This window comes from Terrapene carolina, unplaced genomic scaffold (assembly GCF_002925995.2).
Source record: "Terrapene carolina triunguis isolate 2854851 unplaced genomic scaffold, T_m_triunguis-2.0 Scaffold33392, whole genome shotgun sequence".
NCBI classification, from domain to species: domain Eukaryota; kingdom Metazoa; phylum Chordata; order Testudines; family Emydidae; genus Terrapene; species Terrapene triunguis.
The window spans coordinates 3,426,030-3,448,684 of record NW_020697743.1 but is presented as its reverse complement, the minus strand read 5'-3'; the positions used below and the strand labels follow the sequence as shown (position 1 = coordinate 3,448,684).

The 22,655-nt window shown below is 47.1% G+C and overlaps 1 protein-coding gene across 2 annotated transcripts in view; it reads left to right on the top strand.

The window, feature by feature from the left end:
* LOC113409457 (solute carrier family 49 member A3-like) overlaps positions 1–21,909 on the top strand; it is a 34,035-nt gene extending 12,126 nt beyond the window's left edge. The window contains exons 2-10 of one of the 2 annotated variants that reach the window (XM_026663383.2): positions 925–1,083; positions 1,965–2,184; positions 4,479–4,555; positions 4,662–4,799; positions 5,045–5,161; positions 6,589–6,741; positions 10,105–10,262; positions 12,073–12,185; positions 21,558–21,909. In XM_026663383.2, coding sequence (XP_026519168.1) covers positions 925–1,083; positions 1,965–2,184; positions 4,479–4,555; positions 4,662–4,799; positions 5,045–5,161; positions 6,589–6,741; positions 10,105–10,262; positions 12,073–12,185; positions 21,558–21,709 — 1,287 coding nt within the window. In that variant the 3' untranslated portion in view covers positions 21,710–21,909. The remainder of the gene's footprint in view (positions 1–924; positions 1,084–1,964; positions 2,185–4,478; positions 4,556–4,661; positions 4,800–5,044; positions 5,162–6,588; positions 6,742–10,104; positions 10,263–12,072; positions 12,186–21,557) is intronic. The other variant, XM_026663384.2, reaches the window with a different exon arrangement.
* Positions 21,910–22,655: the final 746 nt, after the last annotated feature.

The following is a 22,655-nucleotide window of genomic DNA, read 5'->3' as shown; positions in this document are numbered from 1 at the left end:
CTAAAATGTTAACATTTAACATTCCTGCATCACAAGGGAGTGCAGGAATTACTTGGTGAAATCATATGACGTGTGCTACACAGGAGGTCAGACTAGGATGATCATAGTAGTGTCCCTTATGGCCTTAAATTTGGCATTATAATCAACAGTATTTTGCATTTTTAAAGGGGAGGAAGGTAGCGAAGAGCAGACTATAAATGCCTCTGCCCTCATAATGGCTGGGTGCGTAGAGTACAACATCCACGTAACATTCTTTGTAGCAAACTCTAGAGTCTCTCTCAACTTGTAGCTGTAATAAGTGGTTAAGGGCCAAATTCAGTCATGACATAACTCAGCGGGGGTGTAACGGACATGTCAGTCTAATTGACTGTAAGGCAATCTAATGGGGCCTGCTCAGCTGTCTTACAGTAACTCAGTGGGGTTACTCTGGGTTTACACCAGGGTAAATGACAAAACTTGGCCCAGGAAGTCCTAAGCTGGTGATGTAAATACTGTAGAAAATGGGAAGGCTCCCTACCATCACCTCTGAATCTGACCCAAATGGTGATCGTCACCATGGTGGGACACCTGCACTGAAGAAGACTCACTGAGGGACATGGTGGGGGCGCTGGCAGACTGGCCCTGCAGGGGAGCTTCTGCCATTCATGTGCCATCCAGTGGCCATGCTCTCCCCCCTCCCCCCCCCGACTCTGGGGAGTGGGCTAGGAGCGAAGAAAATGCTGATCACTGTGACAACAGCAGCAACGGAGATTCTAGCCTTTGCACTGGACTAGCCGATGGATGGGGGCTGATTTCCAATGGGGGCGAAACTACACCACCACCTGGTGTCCCTCCAAAGCACAATCATGCAGGGATTGTATGGGGCAAAGCTCACCCTGGCCGACCGAGTGTTAACTCTTAACCTTTCTGTTCTGTTTTTGGCAGCTATGGCTGACGTTTGCTCCAGTGGCTGACAAAACAGCAGCCTACTTCCACGTCTCCATGGATACGATTAACTGGCTGTCCCTGGTGTACCTTCTCATATCTATCCCGTTTGGACTGGTGGCCACCTGGATTCTCGACACCGTGGGACTCAAGTGTGCTGTAAGTTTAAATGAGAAGCTGCATTAACTAACTAAAGTTGTGTATTTTTGTATATGCAAGCATAATCTTTGCTAACTAATACTCTGAATGTACGCAGCAGCCCAAGTCATGACATTCTGACTAAACGTTGTGTGAGATGAATGTATTTAAAACTATCCTTCCTACCTTGCAATGAATAGAATCTGGTCCAAGAGGAAATGAAGTGGGGAACAACAAGAAAAGAAAACACAAAGGAGAGTGGGAATGACTGTCTGATACCTTCCCCTTTCTCTCTTTAGGGCCACTAATTTACATTTCTCCCTGAACGTCACTTGTTTGTATTTTCCACGAAGTCTTTCCTGATAACTTGAAACTTCATCAAGTTACCATGAAGCACTTAGAGATTGTCTCTGCCCCATACCAAACAAACTTTAGTCAAACATGAACTTGATCAGAGTATTGAGACCAGATGCATTATGGAACTTGAATGTCTGTCTTTATTTCAATCATCCAACTGGTTTTGTTGCTCATTTACCAGTGTCTTTTGAGGCCATAAGCTTCCTAAGTTAGCCAGGACTAAACTTGCTTGTCATGTGATAAAAGGTGGCTTCAGGCTACCTAAGGCTCAGCAGACCTGAGTGCATCTTTCAACCTATGCAAGCCCCAGTCAGTTGATGGCCCTGGTGAGACTGTATGGAATGAAAGATGAAAATGAAACAAGGGAGTATTTCCGATGGAACCACGATGCTGCCAGCACCTCTGCACACGTCTGAAGGACAGGGAAGGGATTAGGACCCTGGGACATGCCAGATTGGTCACCTAGAGTCATGCCACATCCTAGAACTTAATTCAGTCTGCAGCTAAGTCAGCAAGTGACTCCAGTCCCTCTTTACTTGTTGTAGGTGATACTTAGTGCCTGGCTGAACATGGTTGGGAGCGTCATCCGGACTTTCAGCGTCATCAGCTTCCTGAGTCTGGGATCCCTGACCTACACGTACCTGTTCATAGGACAGTGCCTCTGTGCTCTGGCTCAGCCGCTTGTCATTTTTGCTCCAACAAAACTAGCGGCCCTGTGGTTCCCAGACCACCAGAGAGCTACAGCAAATATGATCTCTTCAATGTGTAAGTAACAGCTACAACCATGCCGAGCTGGAGCAAGGTCACTCCATAGCAGAACCTGCCTGTGGTGTACGTGGCCTGTGGAGCTGTATTATAGGGATTGCGTTGGTCAGTTGATCACTAAACTCTTTACGTCAGCTATTCACACTCAATACTTCACAATTACAGCCCTTCCTGGGGATCTCTCAGCAACGTGTAAGTGAACTAAAGCTTCACAAAACCCCATGAAGTAGGCAGGTATCTCCACGTTGCAGATGGAGACCAGGTCACATGACTTACTCATCACATGGAAAGTCTGGAGTAAAAACCCCAGACCTCCCACTCTCTTCCCTCTGCCTTAGCCACAAGACCATTTTCCTCCTGCAAATCCCATGCAGACTGCTAATAGCTCAGAATAGTCACCAAACCATAACCCATCCCTTGAACCCAGCTCCTCAAGTCAGCAGGTGTCCAAATCACAACTGACTTGAGCGGCTAGCTGCTTTGGCAGTGTAAGGGCTTGTCTACACGGCACCACAGTCTGGACTACAGGGCTGTGAATTGTAGAGCGCTCTGAAGTGTTGACCTCTAACTGCCCCCTGTGGACCCTGCTGGTGTGAACAGGGTCCTCCCACCTTATAATGAATACACATTGGTCCTGTAAAGGAGGAAGATTAACTGCAGGACAGGGAAAATAAAAACCAAGAACACAGAAGAAAGGAAACCTGATAATTTAATTTTCTCCCTAAATTTGAATAGTTCGTTTCCAAGGTGTTCGAAAAGGCGGTGAACAGAAACTAGTTCATCATAAAACATTGCACCTAGAAGCCATCCTTCGCTGTGGGTTTTTGCCATTTGCAGAGCTAGCTTCTCTCCCGGCACAGCATTGCTATTGACAGCTCTCTCCGTTGCGTGCAACAGCTAGTTAAAATCCTTAAAAATCAAAAGCATCCCTGCTATTCTCCTGTTGAATAAATGTGCACTGGAAAGGTACGTGCTACAATGAATATTGACTACCTAGCTGATAAATGTCAACATTCCTTAAAATCTCTGAGCATCTTTACAATGTGGGATATAATCTGTATAGTGTGTGACGAGTTTCTGTTATTTTTAATGGAATGTCACTTGGAAAATTGCCTTGTGACAGCTTGAAAAATAAATGGTGGTGTCAGATCTAGGTATTGTTCATTACTGATAAGTATGCGAACAGTAAGTGTGTCGTGCAAACACACTAGAATATGGTCCAAGATAGCTTGCCCAACACCTACTATTTCTGTTGGCTCCCCAGTGGCCCTAATTAACCAGTCTAAACAGAATCCACTGTAGTCATGGGAAAAACTGAAACGGAATCAGAGGTAGCCTGGATTGTCTGGTTGAGCTGCAAGGTGCTTACAGAAGTCTACAAATTGTTCAAGTTTGCAGTGAAAAACCCTCTCTGATCTGGTTCTGAAATCTGCTAGGTGTGTAGTTGGATAATTGCATTACAACAGTGAGATGAAAGTGCAAGCGGTGTAAAGAACTATTAGATGTTCAGTTAGCGGCAACGACCGCGGAGACATTATGTTGTAATATACCGGTACGTTTGAAAGTGGGTCAGCTAGTAATGAGGTATGTTGTATTTTACTTGAACTTGGCAAAGAATATGCGAGTCTGTACTGCATAGCGTCAGGGCCTGTACTATAACTGCAGGCAGATAGCATTTGGACTGACAACTAGAGTTGTTCCATCTTCATTTTTGTTCCTTCCATAAGCCATTTACTGGGGCAACTTGGTGAGAAGGGATGAAGAATTATTCAAAGACAGGACGGATGTGTTTTTACCATGCTTTGGGGGGAACAATTACATCAAAAAGTGAAGGCAACACAAGAATAAATGGAGGTAAAGTGGCCGGGAATACATTTAAGCTGGAAATTAGAAGGAGGTTTCTAACCATCAGAGGAGTGAGGTTCTGCAAGGCCAAACACCCCAACTAGCTTGAAGAGGGAAAGCTTGACAAATTTATAAACAGGATGATAGGACGGGATTGCCTGCAGCAGCAGGGGACTGGACTTAGTGACCCAGGAGATCCTGCCTAGTCTTATGTCCCTAGTGGAATTCCAGGTAAAATTTCCAGAAAAGGCTAAAACACAAGTATTTTTGTGAGTTTTACCCTCCAGATGTAACCTTACAGATGTCTTGTTCCTGATCTCCCTCCCCCCCAGCCATGGCTTCATTTAAGCTGAGGATGCTGTGAAATGGATGTCTCGTGACATTTTGGTAAATGTGTAACATTCTCTCAATTTGTATAGAAAAACATTGTCTTTTTTATTTCAATCTAGCTAATCCCTTGGGAATTCTTCTCGCTAACTTGCTGTCCCCTACACTTGTGTCTGAAGAAAAAGATATACCACTGATGGTAAGCGAAAGCTGATTAATTAGTATGCAGTGTCATTTGGGTTTATATATTCAGTAGCATTGGAGTCGGGCAACCTGGTTATGTGTCTTTGCTTTGGGTTTCATAGCTTGGACTGTACGCCATCCCTGCAGTTACAGCCTGCATCCTAGCCACGGTTGGTGTTCACGACAAGGTCCCTCCAACTCCACCATCAGCAAGCGCCACTCATTCTACCTCGCAGCCATTTTTCAAAGGCTTGAAAATGGTAAGTGTCCTACAGTGCAGAGAGGTAAACCCCGGAATCAAACATAGCATCCTTGAGAGGTCACCAAGTCCAGCCCCCTACGCTGAGGCAGGACCAAGTGTACATACTGCCTGGCCTGTGTGGTGTCATTGTCACCCTCAGCGATCCTGTTGTTGTGGGCAGGCCAGCAGGTGGGCGGGTGCTGAGATTTGCTGCCCAAGTAACTTGAACCTATTTTTTTTAAACCTACGTTCTGAACTTTGCAGCTTCTGAGAAATAAACCATACGTCATCCTGATGGTCTGTTTTGGAGCAGGGATTGGGATGTTCACCTGCTTTTCGGCTCTTCTGGAACAGATCCTGTGTGTAAGGGGGTATTCAAATGTAAGGCCTTTTTGCATCTTAAGCATTATTTGTCATACGATTGAAATGAACCTCCACTAATTACAGTGATCAAAACAAGATGAAGCCACTTGATGCGGTGCACTTGTCTAAACTAGGTTATCAGTATTTGAGATATGCTAACTAGCATACTAGTCTGGTACATCATCAGTCTTTCAATACGATACGTTATCTGACGTTTAATTCGTATCCTTGGCTGCGTCACCATTTGTGAATGAAACTCTTCTCTTGCTGGATTTTACTTGGTAAAATAAAGGCTTTTAATAGATTTTATAGGAGTTAAATGCAGCTAAATGCAGTCCCTTATGCACCTCTCCCAATGTGCAAATATGGGGCAGAGGCTCAGACAGAGGTGAGAGGGAACTGGAAACTCAAAGCAAGGTGGACTGGGTTATTTCATTGCCGTATGTGTCCTTAGCCAAATGCACATAAGCAGAGGTGGTCACCTCTCGGCTACATTTATACTCTCCAATAAACATCTCCCCCAAGGCCCTCTCTTGTGGCTCAGCCTTGCATTGGTCTCCAGCATCAGTTTGTGTGGCATGCAGTCTCCAACACAGCATGGTCACAGCAAAACTCATCTGTGCTCCCTCCATTGCAGTAGGTAAACCCAGGGCAATGGGAGGAGGATGTGAGCTCTGAATTCTTCTCCCTCAATTCCAGGCGTGTTCAAAGGGGAGTTCGGGAGGCTGTGCATGGAAGGCCATACTGGGCCCTGCTGGCTGAGGCGGCCAGACGGAGAATAAACAATGGTGTTCTGCGTGGCTAGACAAGTCACGACAAAGCACAAGAGGAATGAGATGAGGAAAATCCGAAGGGAGATAAGGTTGAGGAGCACACCAAACACACGGGTACCACTGCACGTGGTTCTCTGTATTCATGAAACTTTGCCGTTCAAGTCGCTCTCTATTAAAAACAGAGTAATATCAAAAATGGGTTTTTGCCCTTTGAGGTACACGACTACCACTTAAAGAGGCTCCTACCACATTCACTTAGAAAGCAATGGTACATGGGGACTGCTTAAGAGTAACAGTTGTTTGCTTTGGGGGAAAATCAGCTCCACTGTTCCATGTATACCATGTTAAAATGACCAGCATAGGTGCACTGACCCAGTCTGCTTTTATCTGCGTATGGTCTTACACCACTCCCGTCTCTATGGGATCTGAACTCTTCCTCTGGACATCTTTTGGGACTGTCATCACCCGGGTCAATTGCTTGCTATTCTAAATGCGTGTCCTGGGGAGGTTTTGAATAGTGTGATGGCTACAATGGAAAAGCATGTTAAATAGACTATGGTGGCCTACAACCTACTGTTCATAAACCTGTCCGTGTAGTTAAATATCAGTAATGTAACAAACTCTCACCTCCTAATTCTAGTTTCTCAGACACTCATTTATCTTCCCCTGTAGTTCTTTGCAGGCCTGAATGGTGCGTTGTTCACGGTGTTTGGGTTACTTGGCGCTTTCCTTCTGGGACTGTACGTCGACAAGACCAGAAAATTTATAGAATCCACCAAGGTCTGTTTCTGCCTGACTGCGCTAGCCAGCATCGCATTTGCAGTCGTAAGTTCTGCGTCGCACTTCATCTGGTCTGCGAAGATGAAATTAAAGCCCATTTCTTCAGCTGTCTGATAAAACATTCAGTAACTCCAAAAAAAAGAACAGGAGTACTTGTGGCACCTTAGAGACTAACACATTTATTTGAGCATAAGCTTTCGTGGGCTACAGCCCACTTCATCAGTTGCATAGAATGGAACATATAGTAAGGAGATATATATACACATACAGAGAGCATGAAAAGATGGGAGTTGCCATACCAACTCTAAGAGGCTAATTAATGAAGATGAGCAATTAGCAGGAGAAAAAACACTTTTGTAGAGATAATCAAGATGGTGCATTTCAGACAGTTTGACAAGAAGATGTGAGGATACTTAACATGGGGAAATAGATTCAATGTGTGTAATGGCTCAGCCATTCCCAGTCTCTATTCAAGCCTAAATTGATGGTATCTAGTTTGCATATTAATTCAAGTTCAGCAGTTTCTCGTTGGAGTCTGTTTTTGAAGCTTTTCTGTTGCAAGATTGCCACCTTTAAGTCTGTTACTGAGTGACCAGAGAGGTTGAAGTGTTCTCCTACTGGTTTTTGAATGTTATGATTCCTGATGTCAGATGTGTGTCCATTTATTCTTTTGCGTAGAGACTGTGACTTCAATCCGCAACTAATATCACAGACTAGTTGTGCTAGTCTGTATCCACAAAAACAACAGGGAGTCCGGTGGCACCTTAAAGACTAAAAGATTTGCAAATTTAACACCATTAATTTGGGCTTGAATAGGGACTGAGAGTGGCTGGCTCATTACAAAAGAAGCTTTGCCTCTCCTGGAATTGACACTTCCTCATCTATTATTGGGAGTAGACTACATCCACCCTGATTGAATTGGCCCTGTCAACACTGGTTCTTCACTTGTGAGGTAACTCCCTTCTCTTCATGTGGTGTTATATAATGCCTGCATCTGTAATTTTCACTCCATGCATCTGAAGAAGTGAGGTTTTTTTACTCACGAAAGCTTATGCCCAAATAAATCTGTTAGTCTTTAAGGTGCCACCGGAATCTGCTACTAGGTTGCTTTCACTGACGATGATGCTGTTTATGAGGTTTGGGGTTCTTTGTTACAGTATAACTTGGGGGATTGTTCCCCGTGGATTGGGGCATTTCAATGAACACCATTTCCAGCATCTGCCACTAACTCACTGTGCAACCTTGGAACAGTTGCTTCATCTTCTTTCAATCTGGAGCAATGGGGTTAATTTATTTAATTCCCAGGAACGTTGTGAGCATGAATTAACATTGGGGCAGTGCCTTGGGAGCATAAAGCATTCGAATTGCTAAGTATAATTAAACACCTAATCCTGCCTGCTGACTCTGACAGTGGCCAATACCAGATGACCAAGGAAGGTAGGGAACTCCGTATAATGCATCTAATTGGGCAGCCTATCCCATAGAGGCCAGGGTTAGGAGAAGCCATCTCCTGAACTCAGCTAGAGATCAGTTTAGACCCTGACACATGAGTCTTGATGGCTTTTATCCCAGGTAGCGCACAAGACCATACGTACAAAGATGATGGAAACGTTTGCCGGAGACAGCGAAACCCTCCTAAATGTGGGACTGCTCCATGGGAAATCGAGCACAGGACTGTAAAGTAGACGTGGCAAGCGTCAGGCCCACAGGACGGCCATTTTTGTGGGTATGGCAGGCTCTTCGTTCCTCAATGGACTGATACTAGAGCACTAGATCCATAGCATCTTGTGTCTCTAAAATCTCAACATGCTCCACAAACATAACTGAAATATGCCTCACAATAGCCCTGTGAGTCGAGTACCTTTAGAACCCCACTGTAAAGATCAGGAAAGAGAGGCACAGTGACTCACCCGACGTAGGACAAGATGTCTGTGGCCAAGCTTCATTAGACCCCAGATCTCTCAGTTCATGCCTTCTCCACCGGCGGATCCCTCCTTCCCTGAGGGGGTGATGAACACAGCATCCATCTGCACTAAGGCAGTAGAACCTCAGAGTTACGAACAAACTGACCGGTCAACCCCACACCTTGTTTGGAACCAGAAGCGCGTAATCAGGCAGCAGCAGAGACCAAAAAACCCCAAAAATAGGCAGATACTGTGTTAAACATAAACTACTAAAAAAATAAATAAAGGGAAAGTAGCATTTTTCTTCTGCATAGTAAAGTTCCAGAGCTGTGTTGAGTCACTGTTCAGTTGTCAACTTTTGAAACAACAGCCATAAGATTTTGCTCAGAGTTACGAACAACCTCCATTCCGGAGGGGTTCTACTGGATAGATACAGAACGGAAGTGATGCTGATCCAGAAGAAACAAAAAACCACTTCCTAATATTGTACTAAAATATTGAGGAGGGAGAGCTACTTAAGCGACTTAGAACCGGGTTAGGTCTTTTTGCCACGTGTTTGTACAGCACCTCGCCCAGTGGGGCTCTGGCCCAAGGCGGATGCTGTGACAATACAGATACTTCTGTTAAAATATTGCCATCCGAATCCCTTGGGTACTTTGACAGTTTTGAACATGGATATTGCAGATGCAGAGTCTTGGCAGGTCCCTGTCTGCCCAGTGCTTATAAATCAGCATGTCTGTGGGGGGGTGGGGGGGGGGGGGACAGGCCATGTGTGTGGAGCATTCTGGCTACAGACATGCCAAAGAGCTCACCTAGTGTCCTTCTCTGCCTCAGAAAACTCTGCACAGCACTGTCTCAAGTAGCCTCTGGAGAGAAATGAGACGTGTCAGGACCAACTGTGCAGAGAGGAGAGAAGGCCCTCGCCCTTGGAACCGCCTGACTTACCAATTTAGCTCTTCTTTCCCGGGCTGGACTGGGCTCTGCTTTTCACCACTAGCTCTGACCCGGGGTGAGCTTGGTCCACGCCGAATTCATCAGGGCAGTCGATGCAATTGGTTTGGGGGTTTTGCAGATGCCCCAGGGACACAGACATAAAGAAACTGAACTTAAACACTGGGAGTTTTCTGAGCTCCCACCTCTCTGGAGGCCAAACTGAGCCCCCGCTGGGGCATTGCCTCTGCATGAAACAAAAGCCTGGCTTTCCAAAAGTGCTGATTTCCCCCCCCCCACACACACACACACACCTGCCCCAGTCCCACTGAAGTCAGTAGGAGTTGCTGGGGCCAAGCACACAAGAAAACGAACGTCTCCATCCCCTAACACGCAGTTCCATGCAAATAGGTCACATTTGAGAGCTTTACAGAAGGTGGGGAGGCCTCCAACCGCAATGGTAAATACCGCGGACTTCGTATTGGTGACTGCCTGATGTCGACTCGAAGCACCCCGCAGACTTGCCAGGCTGCTGTAACGCCTGGCCACTCTCTCTCTCTCTCTCTCCCTGCAGATGTCTCAGTTCAGGAACCAGGCCGTTCCACTGGCTCTGATCAGCTCGCTGTTTGGGTTCTTTGGATTTTCTATCTACCCTGTTGCTATGGAGCTAGCGGTGGAATGCTCCTACCCGGTGGGAGAGGGAACATCCACAGGCCTCATTTTTGTTTCAAGGTAAGTCGCCAAGTCAGACTCAGCCGGAATGTAGCTCAGCCACGGACAGCAGCGTCTTGCAGATAAAGAACAGCGGAGCGCTATGTTTCTTCTACCTCCGTTACCTACGGCAATTAGTGACGTCAGTGCTGGTAGCAGCCAGTGGGCTGAGGGGGAAGGTAAAAGGATACCAGCCGCCCTGTGAATGCTGGGTGATGCTGTACAGCTGATTCACTGCCACTGGCAGTGATCGTTTCATGTCGCCAGAGGGAGCTATTCAAAGGAATCGCTGCAAAAGAAAACTAGCTCGACGTAAAGAGAGCTGTGGGATTGGTGTATGGGAGGGGACCAAGAGAAAGTCAAATGGGAGCCCAGGATCCATCCCGCTCTGTGTGACGTTGGGAGACAGCCTCTCTTAACAGCTAGCTTTGAAACCTGTAGAGACCATGCTGCCCCATGCTTCAGCTTCCAGCCACTGGATCATGTTCTACCTCTCGCCGTCTAGCAGGGAAAGGCCTAACACGACCCAATGGCTGGAAGTGGAAGCTAGACAAATTCAGACTGGAAATATGTCCTACATTTGTAACAGTTTGGAACAATTTACCAAGGGTTGTGGTAGATTCTCCATCACTGACCCTTTTAAAATCAGGACTGTATGTTCTTTTAAAAAACTCTGCTCTAGGAATTATTTTGGGGAAGTTCTCTGGCCTGTCATGCAGGAGGTCAGATTAGACAACCACTTCTGGCCTTGAAATCTATGGAGCTATGAAAACCTATGTCCCCAGCAAAAAAAACAGAAGGTCCCTAAGCAGTGGGGAGAACTTCAAGGTGAAGCATAGACGATGTTGCATACTGCTCTCCCACTGGCCCAGATTTGGTCAAAATGCTCCTCTGGGACAGACAGAAGTATGGTAGCATCCGTCGCAGGTCAATCACACTTGGTCTTCCACTGGCTTAGATACCTGTTCGCTCAGCTAATGGGATTGGAACACTTCCTTCAACAGTCGCCTGGCTGTGCCTTGGGCAACGTGCTTTAGAGATAGGTTCTCCTTTAACGGGATGCAGTAGTGCTGAATTTACAATGGAGATTCTGACATTACTGCTCTGTGCTCTAACTAGGGGTGCACTGGCCCATGGGCCAGGAGAAAGATTCAGGAAAACAATAAACACTGGGCACCCTGCAGAGTCTAAAGCAGGGATTACCAGACCTTGTCACAATTGGCTTCTCTGTTTGATTGGTCGTGTGGTTTGTTATGGCCCCACTCCAAGATAAGCAGGGTGGGAGCAAGGTTTTTTCTGCTAACTGGAGCAGTGAGGAAGAGAATTTTAAGGCTCTACCACTGGCCAAACCATCACTCTTAACAGTCCAAAAGGGTGTGGTTTGATAGGCTATGTGGTGGTAGCCGTAGCATCCTGTTATTCGTACTCTAGTGCACATCTCTGGGATCCAATCCTCCACACACTAGAAGCACTGCCATTCGCGTAGGCTTGTGTGCTTGGTTAAGTGCTCGTGGTCGCTGCCTATTGTACATTTGTGTATACAGTTTTCAAAAGTGTACATTACTGGATGTTTGTTAATTGTATTCTTGTCTACACACGAAACAAAGGCTTAACCTAGTAACTGCCTTTGGGTAGCGTATCTACATCATACAAGACAAGAGGATAAAAGGCCCTTGGAGAATTAATCGTAAAGTCCCCGTCCCCGCTTACAGATGAGAAGCTAGCTGTGCAAGGAGAGACTCCATCTGTCCGAGGGGTGGCCCTGGTTTGGCTATGGAACTGATGAATCCAGACTAGGAGATTAGCTCAATGATGGTTTCTCTCTGTGCAGTCAGATCCAAGGAGTGATCCTAATGCTGCTATTGCAAGCCCTCACAGTGCAGATTTCTGCAGCTCCATTCTCCACCTGTGACATTGAGGAAGGTGGAGCATTAGACTGGACAGGTAAGTGCCCCCTTTTCTTAAAACGTATTGATGTGTATAACTGAGGGGTGTCCTATCCGATCCCCACACAGTCTATGACCAGAGTTCTTTACTGTGCCACAGAACGGATTCCTGGTGGAATGTGCTTCATTACCATCCCTTGGGCTGACTGTGTGCTGGCCGACTGGGAGCCAGCAGCTATTCCTCACACCCCACCTGTTGGTGCTTTCCCTGCTGTCATTGCTTTGACAGCACTTTACGGGTGGGAGGGTGGAATGAAAAGCCACCTCGAATGCCAATAATGCTGCTAAATAATCCAATTTAAAAGGTTCTCTTCCACCCACCCTGGAGAAGCCTGACCCCTTTTTGGAGCTTAATGTAACTGGCTTGCAGTGCGTGCATGTCTCCGAACACCGCATGTTTCACGGGATCTCCAGCAGGACGATGCAGTTGCACAACTTGACAAGGCAGCAAGACCAGGCACTACAAAACCGGGCAGTAGAACACAGCCGTAACATGGTAGAGTCGGGGGGACAGCAATGGAGGCAGCACTGGGGATACTGTGAGCAATGCAATGCATGCCTAGAGTTCAGTCCTTGAGTGCAAATGAAGGCAGCTAAATACGTAGCGTGACTGCCCAATGGTTGAGGATCCCGTTCCCACTGACTTCCTTGAGATTGGTTACCTTGAACTAGAAACGTTCAATACAATTGATAGGGTCCTGTGCTCCAGCAAGTGCTGCTTCCCCAGGGGCCCAAAGGACCAACGTGCAAGGATCAGTGATACTCTATTCTGTACAAGTAGCACTACCAACAGGTTGCCAGACTTTCTGATTTGCCAAGACACCCTTGCTGATCCTGAGAGCACTGGTCAGTGTGTCTTCATTGATCTGATTCGGAAAGGAGTGTCAAGAGTTCTGAAAGCAAATCGCATGCTGGCTATTGCTTTAACACAGCCCACCCCTGAATTCCCAGCCATTGTGAACATCCCCAGGATCCATCAGTGATCAGCTGTAGCAATGGCCTGAAAATTCTGTAATGCAGTGGTTTTCAACCCCCCTAACAAATAATATAGTCTACCGCGTACCCCTATCTAAGATAGAGTCATAATATACCTATGAAAATGGGGGGGGGGGAAGGTCTGTAAGGGATAAATCCACCATTACAAGATTTTTCTTGCATACTCCCTGACAAAAGCTTGTGTACTCCCAAGTTTGAAAACCACTTCATTAAGTTAATGAAACTACCTGTCAGTCGAGTGAGGCCAAAATATCCTGCTACTTCCCGTCAAAAGGGTGGAAGCTGAATTCATGGACCAAAGTATAGAAGAAACTGCAGCGGCTGCTGTCAGGGAGGGAAAATTGGTCCAGCGAAAAGGATCAATTATTAAACATTTAATCCGTTTAAAAGTTGCATCTGGTCTGACTCTAGGGGTAGCATCCACCTCCATATTCTCCCGAGTAGAAGCACGGTGGAGATTTTCTGAAACCTCATTTACATATGAGCAGGTGAGAACAGGCAAATATTACAATTGAGCCTTTCTATGACAGAGGGGAATTAAATAATTAACCTGAGGATGAAAGTCAGACCCTTGACTAGCTGGCAGGAAGGAGGACTGTTTCTGATAGATACAGCGCAACTTTCCCTTGCAATTCAATGAGTACAAAATGCTCAACTTAGCATTGAAATGACACTGCAGTTCTGACGAGTCCCCGGCAGTGTCCAGCATTAATTAAGTGTAACAGAACATGGTGCATTATGTTCAAAGAATTTTCACACCACCGCTGAAATATGGCACAACAGGTGATATCGCCCCAGGTAAAGACAGGTAAACGGAGCAAGAGTCGCCCAAGGAAGCACATCAAGTAAAATCACAGCGAAGACATGGCAATTTGGCTCTTGCTTTGGGTTAGTAGCTTGCGTCCAACCCTGTAGGCTTTAACTTGATGTGCTAACCCAAGCTAAAACCCAGTTGCTGTGTCTTCATTTCTACTTGAACCTGAGTCAGCTAACAGAAGTTAACACTTGTTTTACTGCAGCGTCAACATACCTTTAATCTGCTAAAGTTTAGAAAGCTTTAGACGTTGCATTGTTTGGATGCAGAGCAGAACATAAACATGCCAGTCTCAAGGCTAATGGCTACCTATGCAAGACCAAGCAGCAACTGCCCACTTGTTCACTGCAGCAATGGTGCTGGTGAAAGCATCTGAGCAAGGCAGATGTCACCTCCAATGAATCTCCAGTCTACTTAAATAGTTTGGACTAGAGCTGGCTGAAATATAAACATGATGGAGAAATTCTGAAGCTCTTTCCATTTGGCAAGGTTCAGAACAGACCCGGTTTGTCTTATTGACGTTTAACTGTTGATTTACTGAAATTTCAATTACTCCAAAACTTGAAGTTTTGGCAATTTAATTAAAAACATTTAAAAAAAAAAGTCATCACATTTTCATGGAACTTCTTTTAAAAAAGGCTATTTTTGGAACAACTTCATGTGGAAATTTTCTACCAGCTCAGAGTTCCCTTGTCCTTGTAAATCTTTGCAGTTAAAACAGCTCTGCACTGTATGTAATGGAGAGATGGGTGACCATCCCTACCTTCCATTTGGATTAGCACCCAGATTCAACTTCAGATTTCCAAAAATGCAGGTTTGTTTCTGACTGAGCTAGTAAAAAGACGTTCATGAGATCTGGACACTCCAGAATGGGGTCAGGGGGGAGAAGCAGCTCTGGTTATGTTCAAGCCAATTATTGAACATAAGAACGGCCATACTGGGTCAGACAAATGTCCATCTAGCCCAGTATCCGGTCTTCTGACAGTGGCCAGTGCCAGAACAGGTAATCATCAAGTGACCCATCCCCTGTGACTCATCCCCAGCTTCTGACACTGTATTCAGTCACTTTGCAGATTCCCAAAAGAATGCATTTAAAGATTGACCCCTTTTTTCCAGAAATCATAACAATCAGGAAAGGGGAACAAACTAGTGGTGAGGGATGAAGTTCCGGGGGTGGGGGAACAGGGAAGCTGGAATAGTGGAGTGAGGAGTGGCAAGGGGATGAGATGGGCTGACCATGGGCAGTCCGAGCGGGAGCTAGCTGACACGCTATTAGGGCATGGCTACACTTGCAGATGTAGAACGCTTTGAGTTAAACCAGCCTTCGGACAGCGCAGGAGGGAAAGCGCTGCAGTCTGTCCACACTGACAGCTGACAGCTCACTGGCGTGGCCACATTTCTGGCACTTGCAGCGGCATTGGGAGCGGTGCATTATGGGCAGCTATCCCACAGAGCACCTCTTCCCATTCTGGCGCTGTGGCTTGTGGGAAGGGGGCAGGAGGTGTGGAGCATTCTGGGTCCTGTCCCAACGCCCCATGATGCATTGGTTCACATCCCAGCAATCCCTGTGCTTCCGTCCACACTTGGTGCCATCTTTCAACGTTTTGTGCTGCGCACTCTGTCTTCCCTTTCGGTCTGCAGGAATGGATCCCGAAGTGCTGAGAAATATGCTAACGAGTCTCGCCAGCATGTCACGTTTGGCAGTCGAGTTACTCCTTAAGATCCAAACTGACAGTGAGGACTCCGATGAGGATATCGACTCGAGTAACGCATACAACACGAGATTGCTTGTGGCATTCATGGACATGCTCACCACTGTGGAACGCCGCTTTCGGGCTTGGGAAACAAGCACTGAGTGGTAGGATCACATCGTCCTGCAAGTCTGGGATGTTGAGCAGTGGCTGCAGAACTTTCAGATGAGGAAAGCCACTTTCATGGTACTGTGTGATGAGCTCGCCCCCACCCTGCGGCGCAAGGATACGAGATTGAAAGCTGCCCTGATGGTGAAGAAGCGGGTGGCTATTGCAATCTGGAAGCTGGCAACTCCAGACAGCTACTGATCGGTTGCGAACCAGTTTGGAGTGGGAAAGTCGACCGTTGGAATCGTGTTGATGCAAGTGTGCAGGGCCATTAATCGCATCCTGCTCAGAAGAACCGTGACTCTGGGCAACGTGCGTGACATTGTGGATGGCTTTGCACAAATGGGTTTCCCTAACTGCGGAGGGGCGATAGATGGGACGCATATTCCAATTCTGGCACCAGCCCACCTAGCCTCTGAGTACATAAATCAGAAGGGGTATTTCTCTATGGTTCTCCAGGCGCTTGTGGATCACTGACAAGCGTTTCATTGACATTAACGCAGGCTGGCCCGGAAAGGTGCATGACACACGCATCTTTCGGAACACTGGCCTGTTCAGGAAGCTGCAAGCCAGGACTTTTTCCCCAGACCAGAAGATCACCATAGGGGAAGTCGAAATGCCCATTGTGATCCTTGGAGACCCCACTTACCCTTTAATGCCGCAGCTAATGAAACCCTACACAGGGAGCCTTGACAGCAGCAAGGAACGGTTCAACAACAGGCTGAGTCGGTGCAGAATGACTGTGGAGCATGCTTTTGGCTGTTTAAAGGGCCGCTGGCCAATAACAGCATTCCCACGGTTATATCCGCGTGCTGTACCCTCCATAACATTTGTGAACGGAAGGGTGAAAGCTTCACTCAGGCATGGAACTCGGAGGTTCAACACCTGGAGGCTGAATTTGAACAGCCAGAGAGCAGGGCTATTAGAGGGGCCCAGCGCGGGGCTGCAAGGATTAGGGATGCCTTGAGGGAGCAATTTGATTCTGAAAGCAGAGCAATAATTTGCCCATACTTAAAGACAAGCACAGTCTACACAATAGCAGAATTTGCCCGTCCCAAAGCGAGTGCACATAACCCACAGGAGCCCCAAAATGGTGAGTAAGCACAGGGGCAAGGGGGACTGATTCTTTCACGGCCGTACTGTCCTCTGGGTTTCTGTGCCTTGGGGAGAGCCAACAGCTGCAGGGGGCCCCTATACTGAACACTCTCCCCACATTTTCCACAGGAGTTGGTCCTGGAAGATATCTCGCTGCTGAGGGTGACCTGGGAAGCAAGGGAGGGTCTTCTACTACAATACGGCTTCCGCCTTGGCCCATATGCAGCTTGCCTGTGTGCAGCAATGGTCCCTCCACCCCTCATAGCACAGTGGCGCGGACATGTTCGCCTGACTGGGACAAGGAGCACAGTGGCTCTCCCAAGGAACCTGCGCAAGCGCATTGCCCAAGTTCTGGATGAGACCTTTGAAGAGATCACTGAGGCCGATTACCGCGATGTGAGAGAGCACATCAACACCTTATTCTGCATCTAGGTGTGCATGCAGCCCTAACCCTCCTCGCCCCAAGAGCCCGCCCCGAATAACTTCCTTCCCAAAATAAAAGCTGCTTACCGGGCACCTCCTCTGGTGTTTGTCCTTCCCCAAGCACTGGCTGCTGCGACTGGCTACCTTCCTCCTGGCTTGAGAACAGCTCCTGGCTGCATGCATCTAGGGATGCCGGGGTGTCTTCCTCCTCCTCGGCACCCTCGCTCCCGCTTTCCTCCTCCTCCTGCCTTGTTGAACTGGGCTCTGAAGTGTCCATGGTGGTACTCGGAGTGGAGGTGGGGTCGCCCCCCAGTATTGCATCCAGCTCTTTTTAGAAACAGCAGGTCGTGGGGGCAGCACCGGAGCAGTGGTTTGCCTCCCGTGCTTTGTGGTAGGCATTCTGCAGCTCCTTCACTTTAACCCTGCACTGCGTCCCGGTCATGGCCCCTTTCCATCATGTCCCTTGATATCTGCCCGAAGGTATCGTAATTCCTACGGCTGGAGCGCAGCTGGGACTGGACAGCTTCCTCCCCCAAACACTGATGAGATCCAGCACCTCGCCATTGCTCCATACTGGGATCGCCTGGTGAGTGGAGGCATGGTCACTTGGAAAGATGCGCTGAGAGCACTCCACACCTGGCTGAGCAAACAGGAAGGGGAATTTCAAAATTCCCAGAGAATTTAAAGGATGGGTCTGACGGTTGGTCACTTCAGGGCAGGGCAGTAGAGTTCAAAGTGATGACCAGAGTGGCTAGAACAGGCATTCTGGGACACTTCTGGAGGCCGATCAGAGCGCATTAACAGAGCAGGGCGTCCACACTGGTGCTGCGGCGCTCCAGCCAGGGCGCACCAAGTGTTATGCCTCTCGCCGAGGTGGATTACCAGGAGCGCTGTAGCCACAGAGTCAGAGCGCTCTACGTGCCTTGCCAGTGTGGTCGGGTCGTGAGTTAGAGCGCACAGGGCTGCTTTAATGTGCTCTAACTCGCAAGTGTAGCCATGCCCTTAGCAACAGTAGCTGAGGGAGCTTCCTGGGAAGAAGAGCGATGGCGGTGTAGTCTGCCGTGCTGCAATGGGGGGTGAGCTCGATTAGGAGCTGCAGAGCAGCTTAGGGAACCCGGCTCTATGAAACCTTAGCCCTGCAACCCCTTTAGCTGATGCTGTTCCCAATGTGCCACTAACTCGGTCTTCATAATCTACTAGGATAGATAAACTCCACATCCCCCAGTGCTGCAGCTGCATGGCTTGTCATGACAACTTCATAAAGAAACATGTGGGACCCTAGTGTCCCTCACCAGCTAGAAGTAGACAGGCCGGGAGAAGGAAAACCTGAAGCAGATACTGGACCTGCCAGCAGTCCTACAGCGATGACACAAACTAGGGTTAACCCCAGAGCAGACAATAAAATCATCCGGGTCTTTTGTTCACAAGTGAATGGCGTCTCCTCAAATCTAATGCGCCCAGTAAAAGAGTCGTTGCTGTTCCATCTCTGCCCTGCAATGTATCAGTCCATTCATGTTAGTACAAAGGGAGATTTCATGCTGAGAACGCCTGAGCCCAGTCGACCCTAGAGCTTTTATACAGGCGGGAGGCGCTGCAGAAAAAGCAGGTAAGTATTTTCTCAGTGTGGCAGCCTCCTAAGGGCAATACGGTCATTTTGTTTCCAGGGCCAATCAATTTTAGACAGCGTGTTTAATGGTCATTTTTGTGGGGTGGGGGCCGAGCTGGTCAGGAGATCCCAAAGAGATGATTGCATGTGCACCCTGAACTATGTCTCTTGTGATAAGTTAGAAACAATGCATATGCCCAGGTTTTTCTGTGGCGAGATACAGTTTTTCTACAACATTCCACACACACACACACACACACACACACACACCATTCCTTGACACTTATGCTATATTCAGCATAATGGGCAGTTATGTCTCAATGAAAACTGGTTTGGCTGTGATGGAGGTAGGAACCGTTCCAGAGTGCCCTCCGGCTGTGCACTGGGTATTTTTCATTCCTTGCATTGTGCCCCTCTGCTCTCGAATCCATTGCTGTACAGACAGATGAATCCCTTTGGAATTCCTCTAGTCTTTCACCAGTGTGCCAGGGCACAAGCTAGCTCTAGTCTTCCTCAAAATGGCTGCCGACTGACAAATGAATAGATTTTGTTCTTCCATCCCAGCATCGCCTTCCTGAGGTGAAAGTTGGGCATGCGGCTGATAGCTACAAAGTGCATTTAGCTGAAAGCATAGTTGGCCTGTATAGCCCGGAAACTGTCCCTTTGTGTTATAGAACAAACTGCATTACAGGAGTGTTTGGGTTGCAAAGTCAAGCAGGCCAAAGGTGGGGAACGCTAGATTTAATTGCCTGTGTAACCTTAGTTCTGCCCATTGGGTATCCATCCTGTGCACTGAATGAGGCAGGGGTCCTGTGGGAAAAAGTGTGATCATGTAATTAGACTATCATAATGCATACACACAAGGGGCAGAATTAAGGTTGCACAGGCAACCTTGATTCTGGCATTTCCTAATTTTTTAGTGCTTTAAACGCACCCTAATCAACTCCTTTCTTATAACAGTTTTTCTAATGCAATTTCCTAATTTATTTTTAAAAAGTAAACATTCTACGAAGTGCAGCAGTTTTGCATTCCTGCCCATCCTGGCTAATAGCCATTGATGGACCTATCCTCCATTAACTTATCTAGTTCTTTTTTTAACCCTGATATAGTCTTGGCCTTCACAACATCCTCTGGCAAAGAGTTCCACAGGTTGACTGTGCGTTGTGTGAAGAAATACTTCCTTTTGTTTGTCTGAAACCTGCTGCCTATTAATTTCATTTGGTGACCCCTTGTTCTTGTGTTATGAGAAGGAGTAAATAACACTTCCTTATTTACTTTCTCCACACCAGTCATGATTGTAACACACACAAACATCCCCATCAGGAGGGTAATTAACCACTGGAATAACTTACTGAGGGTCATGGTGGATTCTCTCTCACTGGCAATTTTTGAATCAAGACGGGATGTTTTTCTAAAAGCTCCGCTCGAGTAGCTTCATCATTTTGTGGAAGTTCTATGGCAGCAGGAAGTCAGACTAGCCGATTGCAGGGGTCTCTTGAATCTGAGAGCAGAGTTGGACCCCGGAATCTTCAGCACAAAATTCTGCTGCCGGAACTACCGAACGTATTGCCTTAGCAGGTAACAGAAGAAAGCAGTTATCCTAGGGAGAGAGGAAGTGGGGTTACTGGCACCAAGTGCTGGGTCCTGGTGGTGGTCGGAAGAATCATGCCCCACCCCGGTTGTCCGCCTCCCACCCCCACATACTGTACAGGAGATGACTAGCACCTTCCTCATGTGATGCTTCCAGAGCAAGGCATGAGATGATGGAGGCATATGCTAGGTCCACATCTTAACACCCCATCTTAAAAGTTATGCATTTCCAAATGGAAGGGAATTAGGCATTGGATATTGTCAGATTTCACAAACGAAACGTCGAGGCTTTGGTGAAAGTTGTTCCAATGGTTAATTACCCTCACGATGGGGATGTTACACACAGCATAGAATGTTTTACGTCTTAAAAATGAACCAGGAAATTACCTTTAAAAAAGAGTTATAAGAACAGGGAGTTGTTTAGGATCCAGTCCAAGGTTTTAAAATCATCTGAAATGTGGCTATTGCATTTTGAACATTTTCCAGGCTTTCCCCATTGTAAAATATGCTATGCGCACCTTGTGGAAAGGCAGTTATACTGGAAGGCTCTCACATAGTTACAGAACCTATACATGGGAGATAGAATTATGAAGGTCCAAATTAGAAGGGAGAGCACCTTAATATGGTGTATTATATGCCAACATCCAGAAGAATCGCAAAGCACTGTATTGTGTGTGTGTATGGATGACTCACCCACTACTGAAATGCAGCTGTCTCTGGGGTGGAAGGCACAAACCTTTCTGTATCAACAGTGTTGACAGGGGAGGTGAAGACTTTCTGAAAATGGAAAGGAGAATCTTACCCACTTGTAAATTTGAGCAAGATATGGGACTTAGCATTCCTATACTGTTGGTGTCATAGGATTTTAGATGATATAGTTGAGGACTTAATTCTGCATCTCTTCTGGAAAACCACCACCTAGATCCAGAGCAGAAAGAGTTTGAAGTGGGCATTCACTTTCTAATGTGGTTATTTCTTTGTATATAGTTTCCACACTGGTGATGGCTGGAGCATGCAGTGTTGTAGCCTGCTTCTATGTCATCTTCTTCCACACCGACTACAAGAGACTCCGTGCCGAAGCATCGAATGCCGCCTCAATCAACAAAATTGGAACCGAAGCAACAGCTCCTGAAGCCTAAAATGTCTTACTTACAACTGTACACTAGCACACTGGGGAAAACAGACTAATCTCTGTGGGAAAAGGCCAGTCACACCTGTGCATTCAGCTCGCACGCTGGGGCCCTGCGCCTGGTATGGATCTTATAGGTGCTACCACAATACAAGTGCTACTCCAAGTTTGACGACAGAGGGGCTGGAACGTCGTCCGGTCTTGCGGTTCTCCACCAGAGCCCGAGCTGGACTTTTAGGACAAGATTCAAGGGAGAGGTATTTGTGCTATTTGGATCTTGCTAAAGTGATTAAAAGAACCAAAGATGGATTGGACATCTACAGAGATAAGAATATTCAGTTGCAATAGTAATGCTGAAGTATTGCAATGGAGATAAACCTCATGTTTCAGGACTTAAGGCCATTGTTTAAGTACTAGAGGTTGGGGTGAGATAATCGGGGGGGGGGCAGTTTGTCCGTACCTACCCTGCATCTTCCTCTGAGGAATCTGGTGCTGCCCACTGCTAGAGACAGAACACTGGCCTCGAAGGACCACGGTTCTGATCAGTATGGCAACTCTGATGGCTCGGGTGACCTTTCTTCAAGGGATGGGGGTGGTAAAAACTGGGCAGGTGGGTTTTATCTTTGCCTGCTGCTGGTTTGTTCAATGTTCTGTAAGCCCTCATGGTGGGCACAGCACACGCTTCTAAAATCACCTGCAGCATCTTTACCTGTAGACATGCGAGGGGAAGCCCTGACATTTAAGCACCAAATGTAAAGGAGAATTGACCCCCCCGAAGGAGAGATTAAGAGCCAGCGCAGGTTACGAGACTGGGTTTTATAACCCCCTCCCTCCACCCACTCACCTGCCGTACGGTCAGCGATGCGGAATTCATTTCTAGCCTGTTGCTACTTCTGCCTTAACACAAACCCTTGACCCATTTCTAATCGTTACCATTTAATAAGCAAAGGAACCCA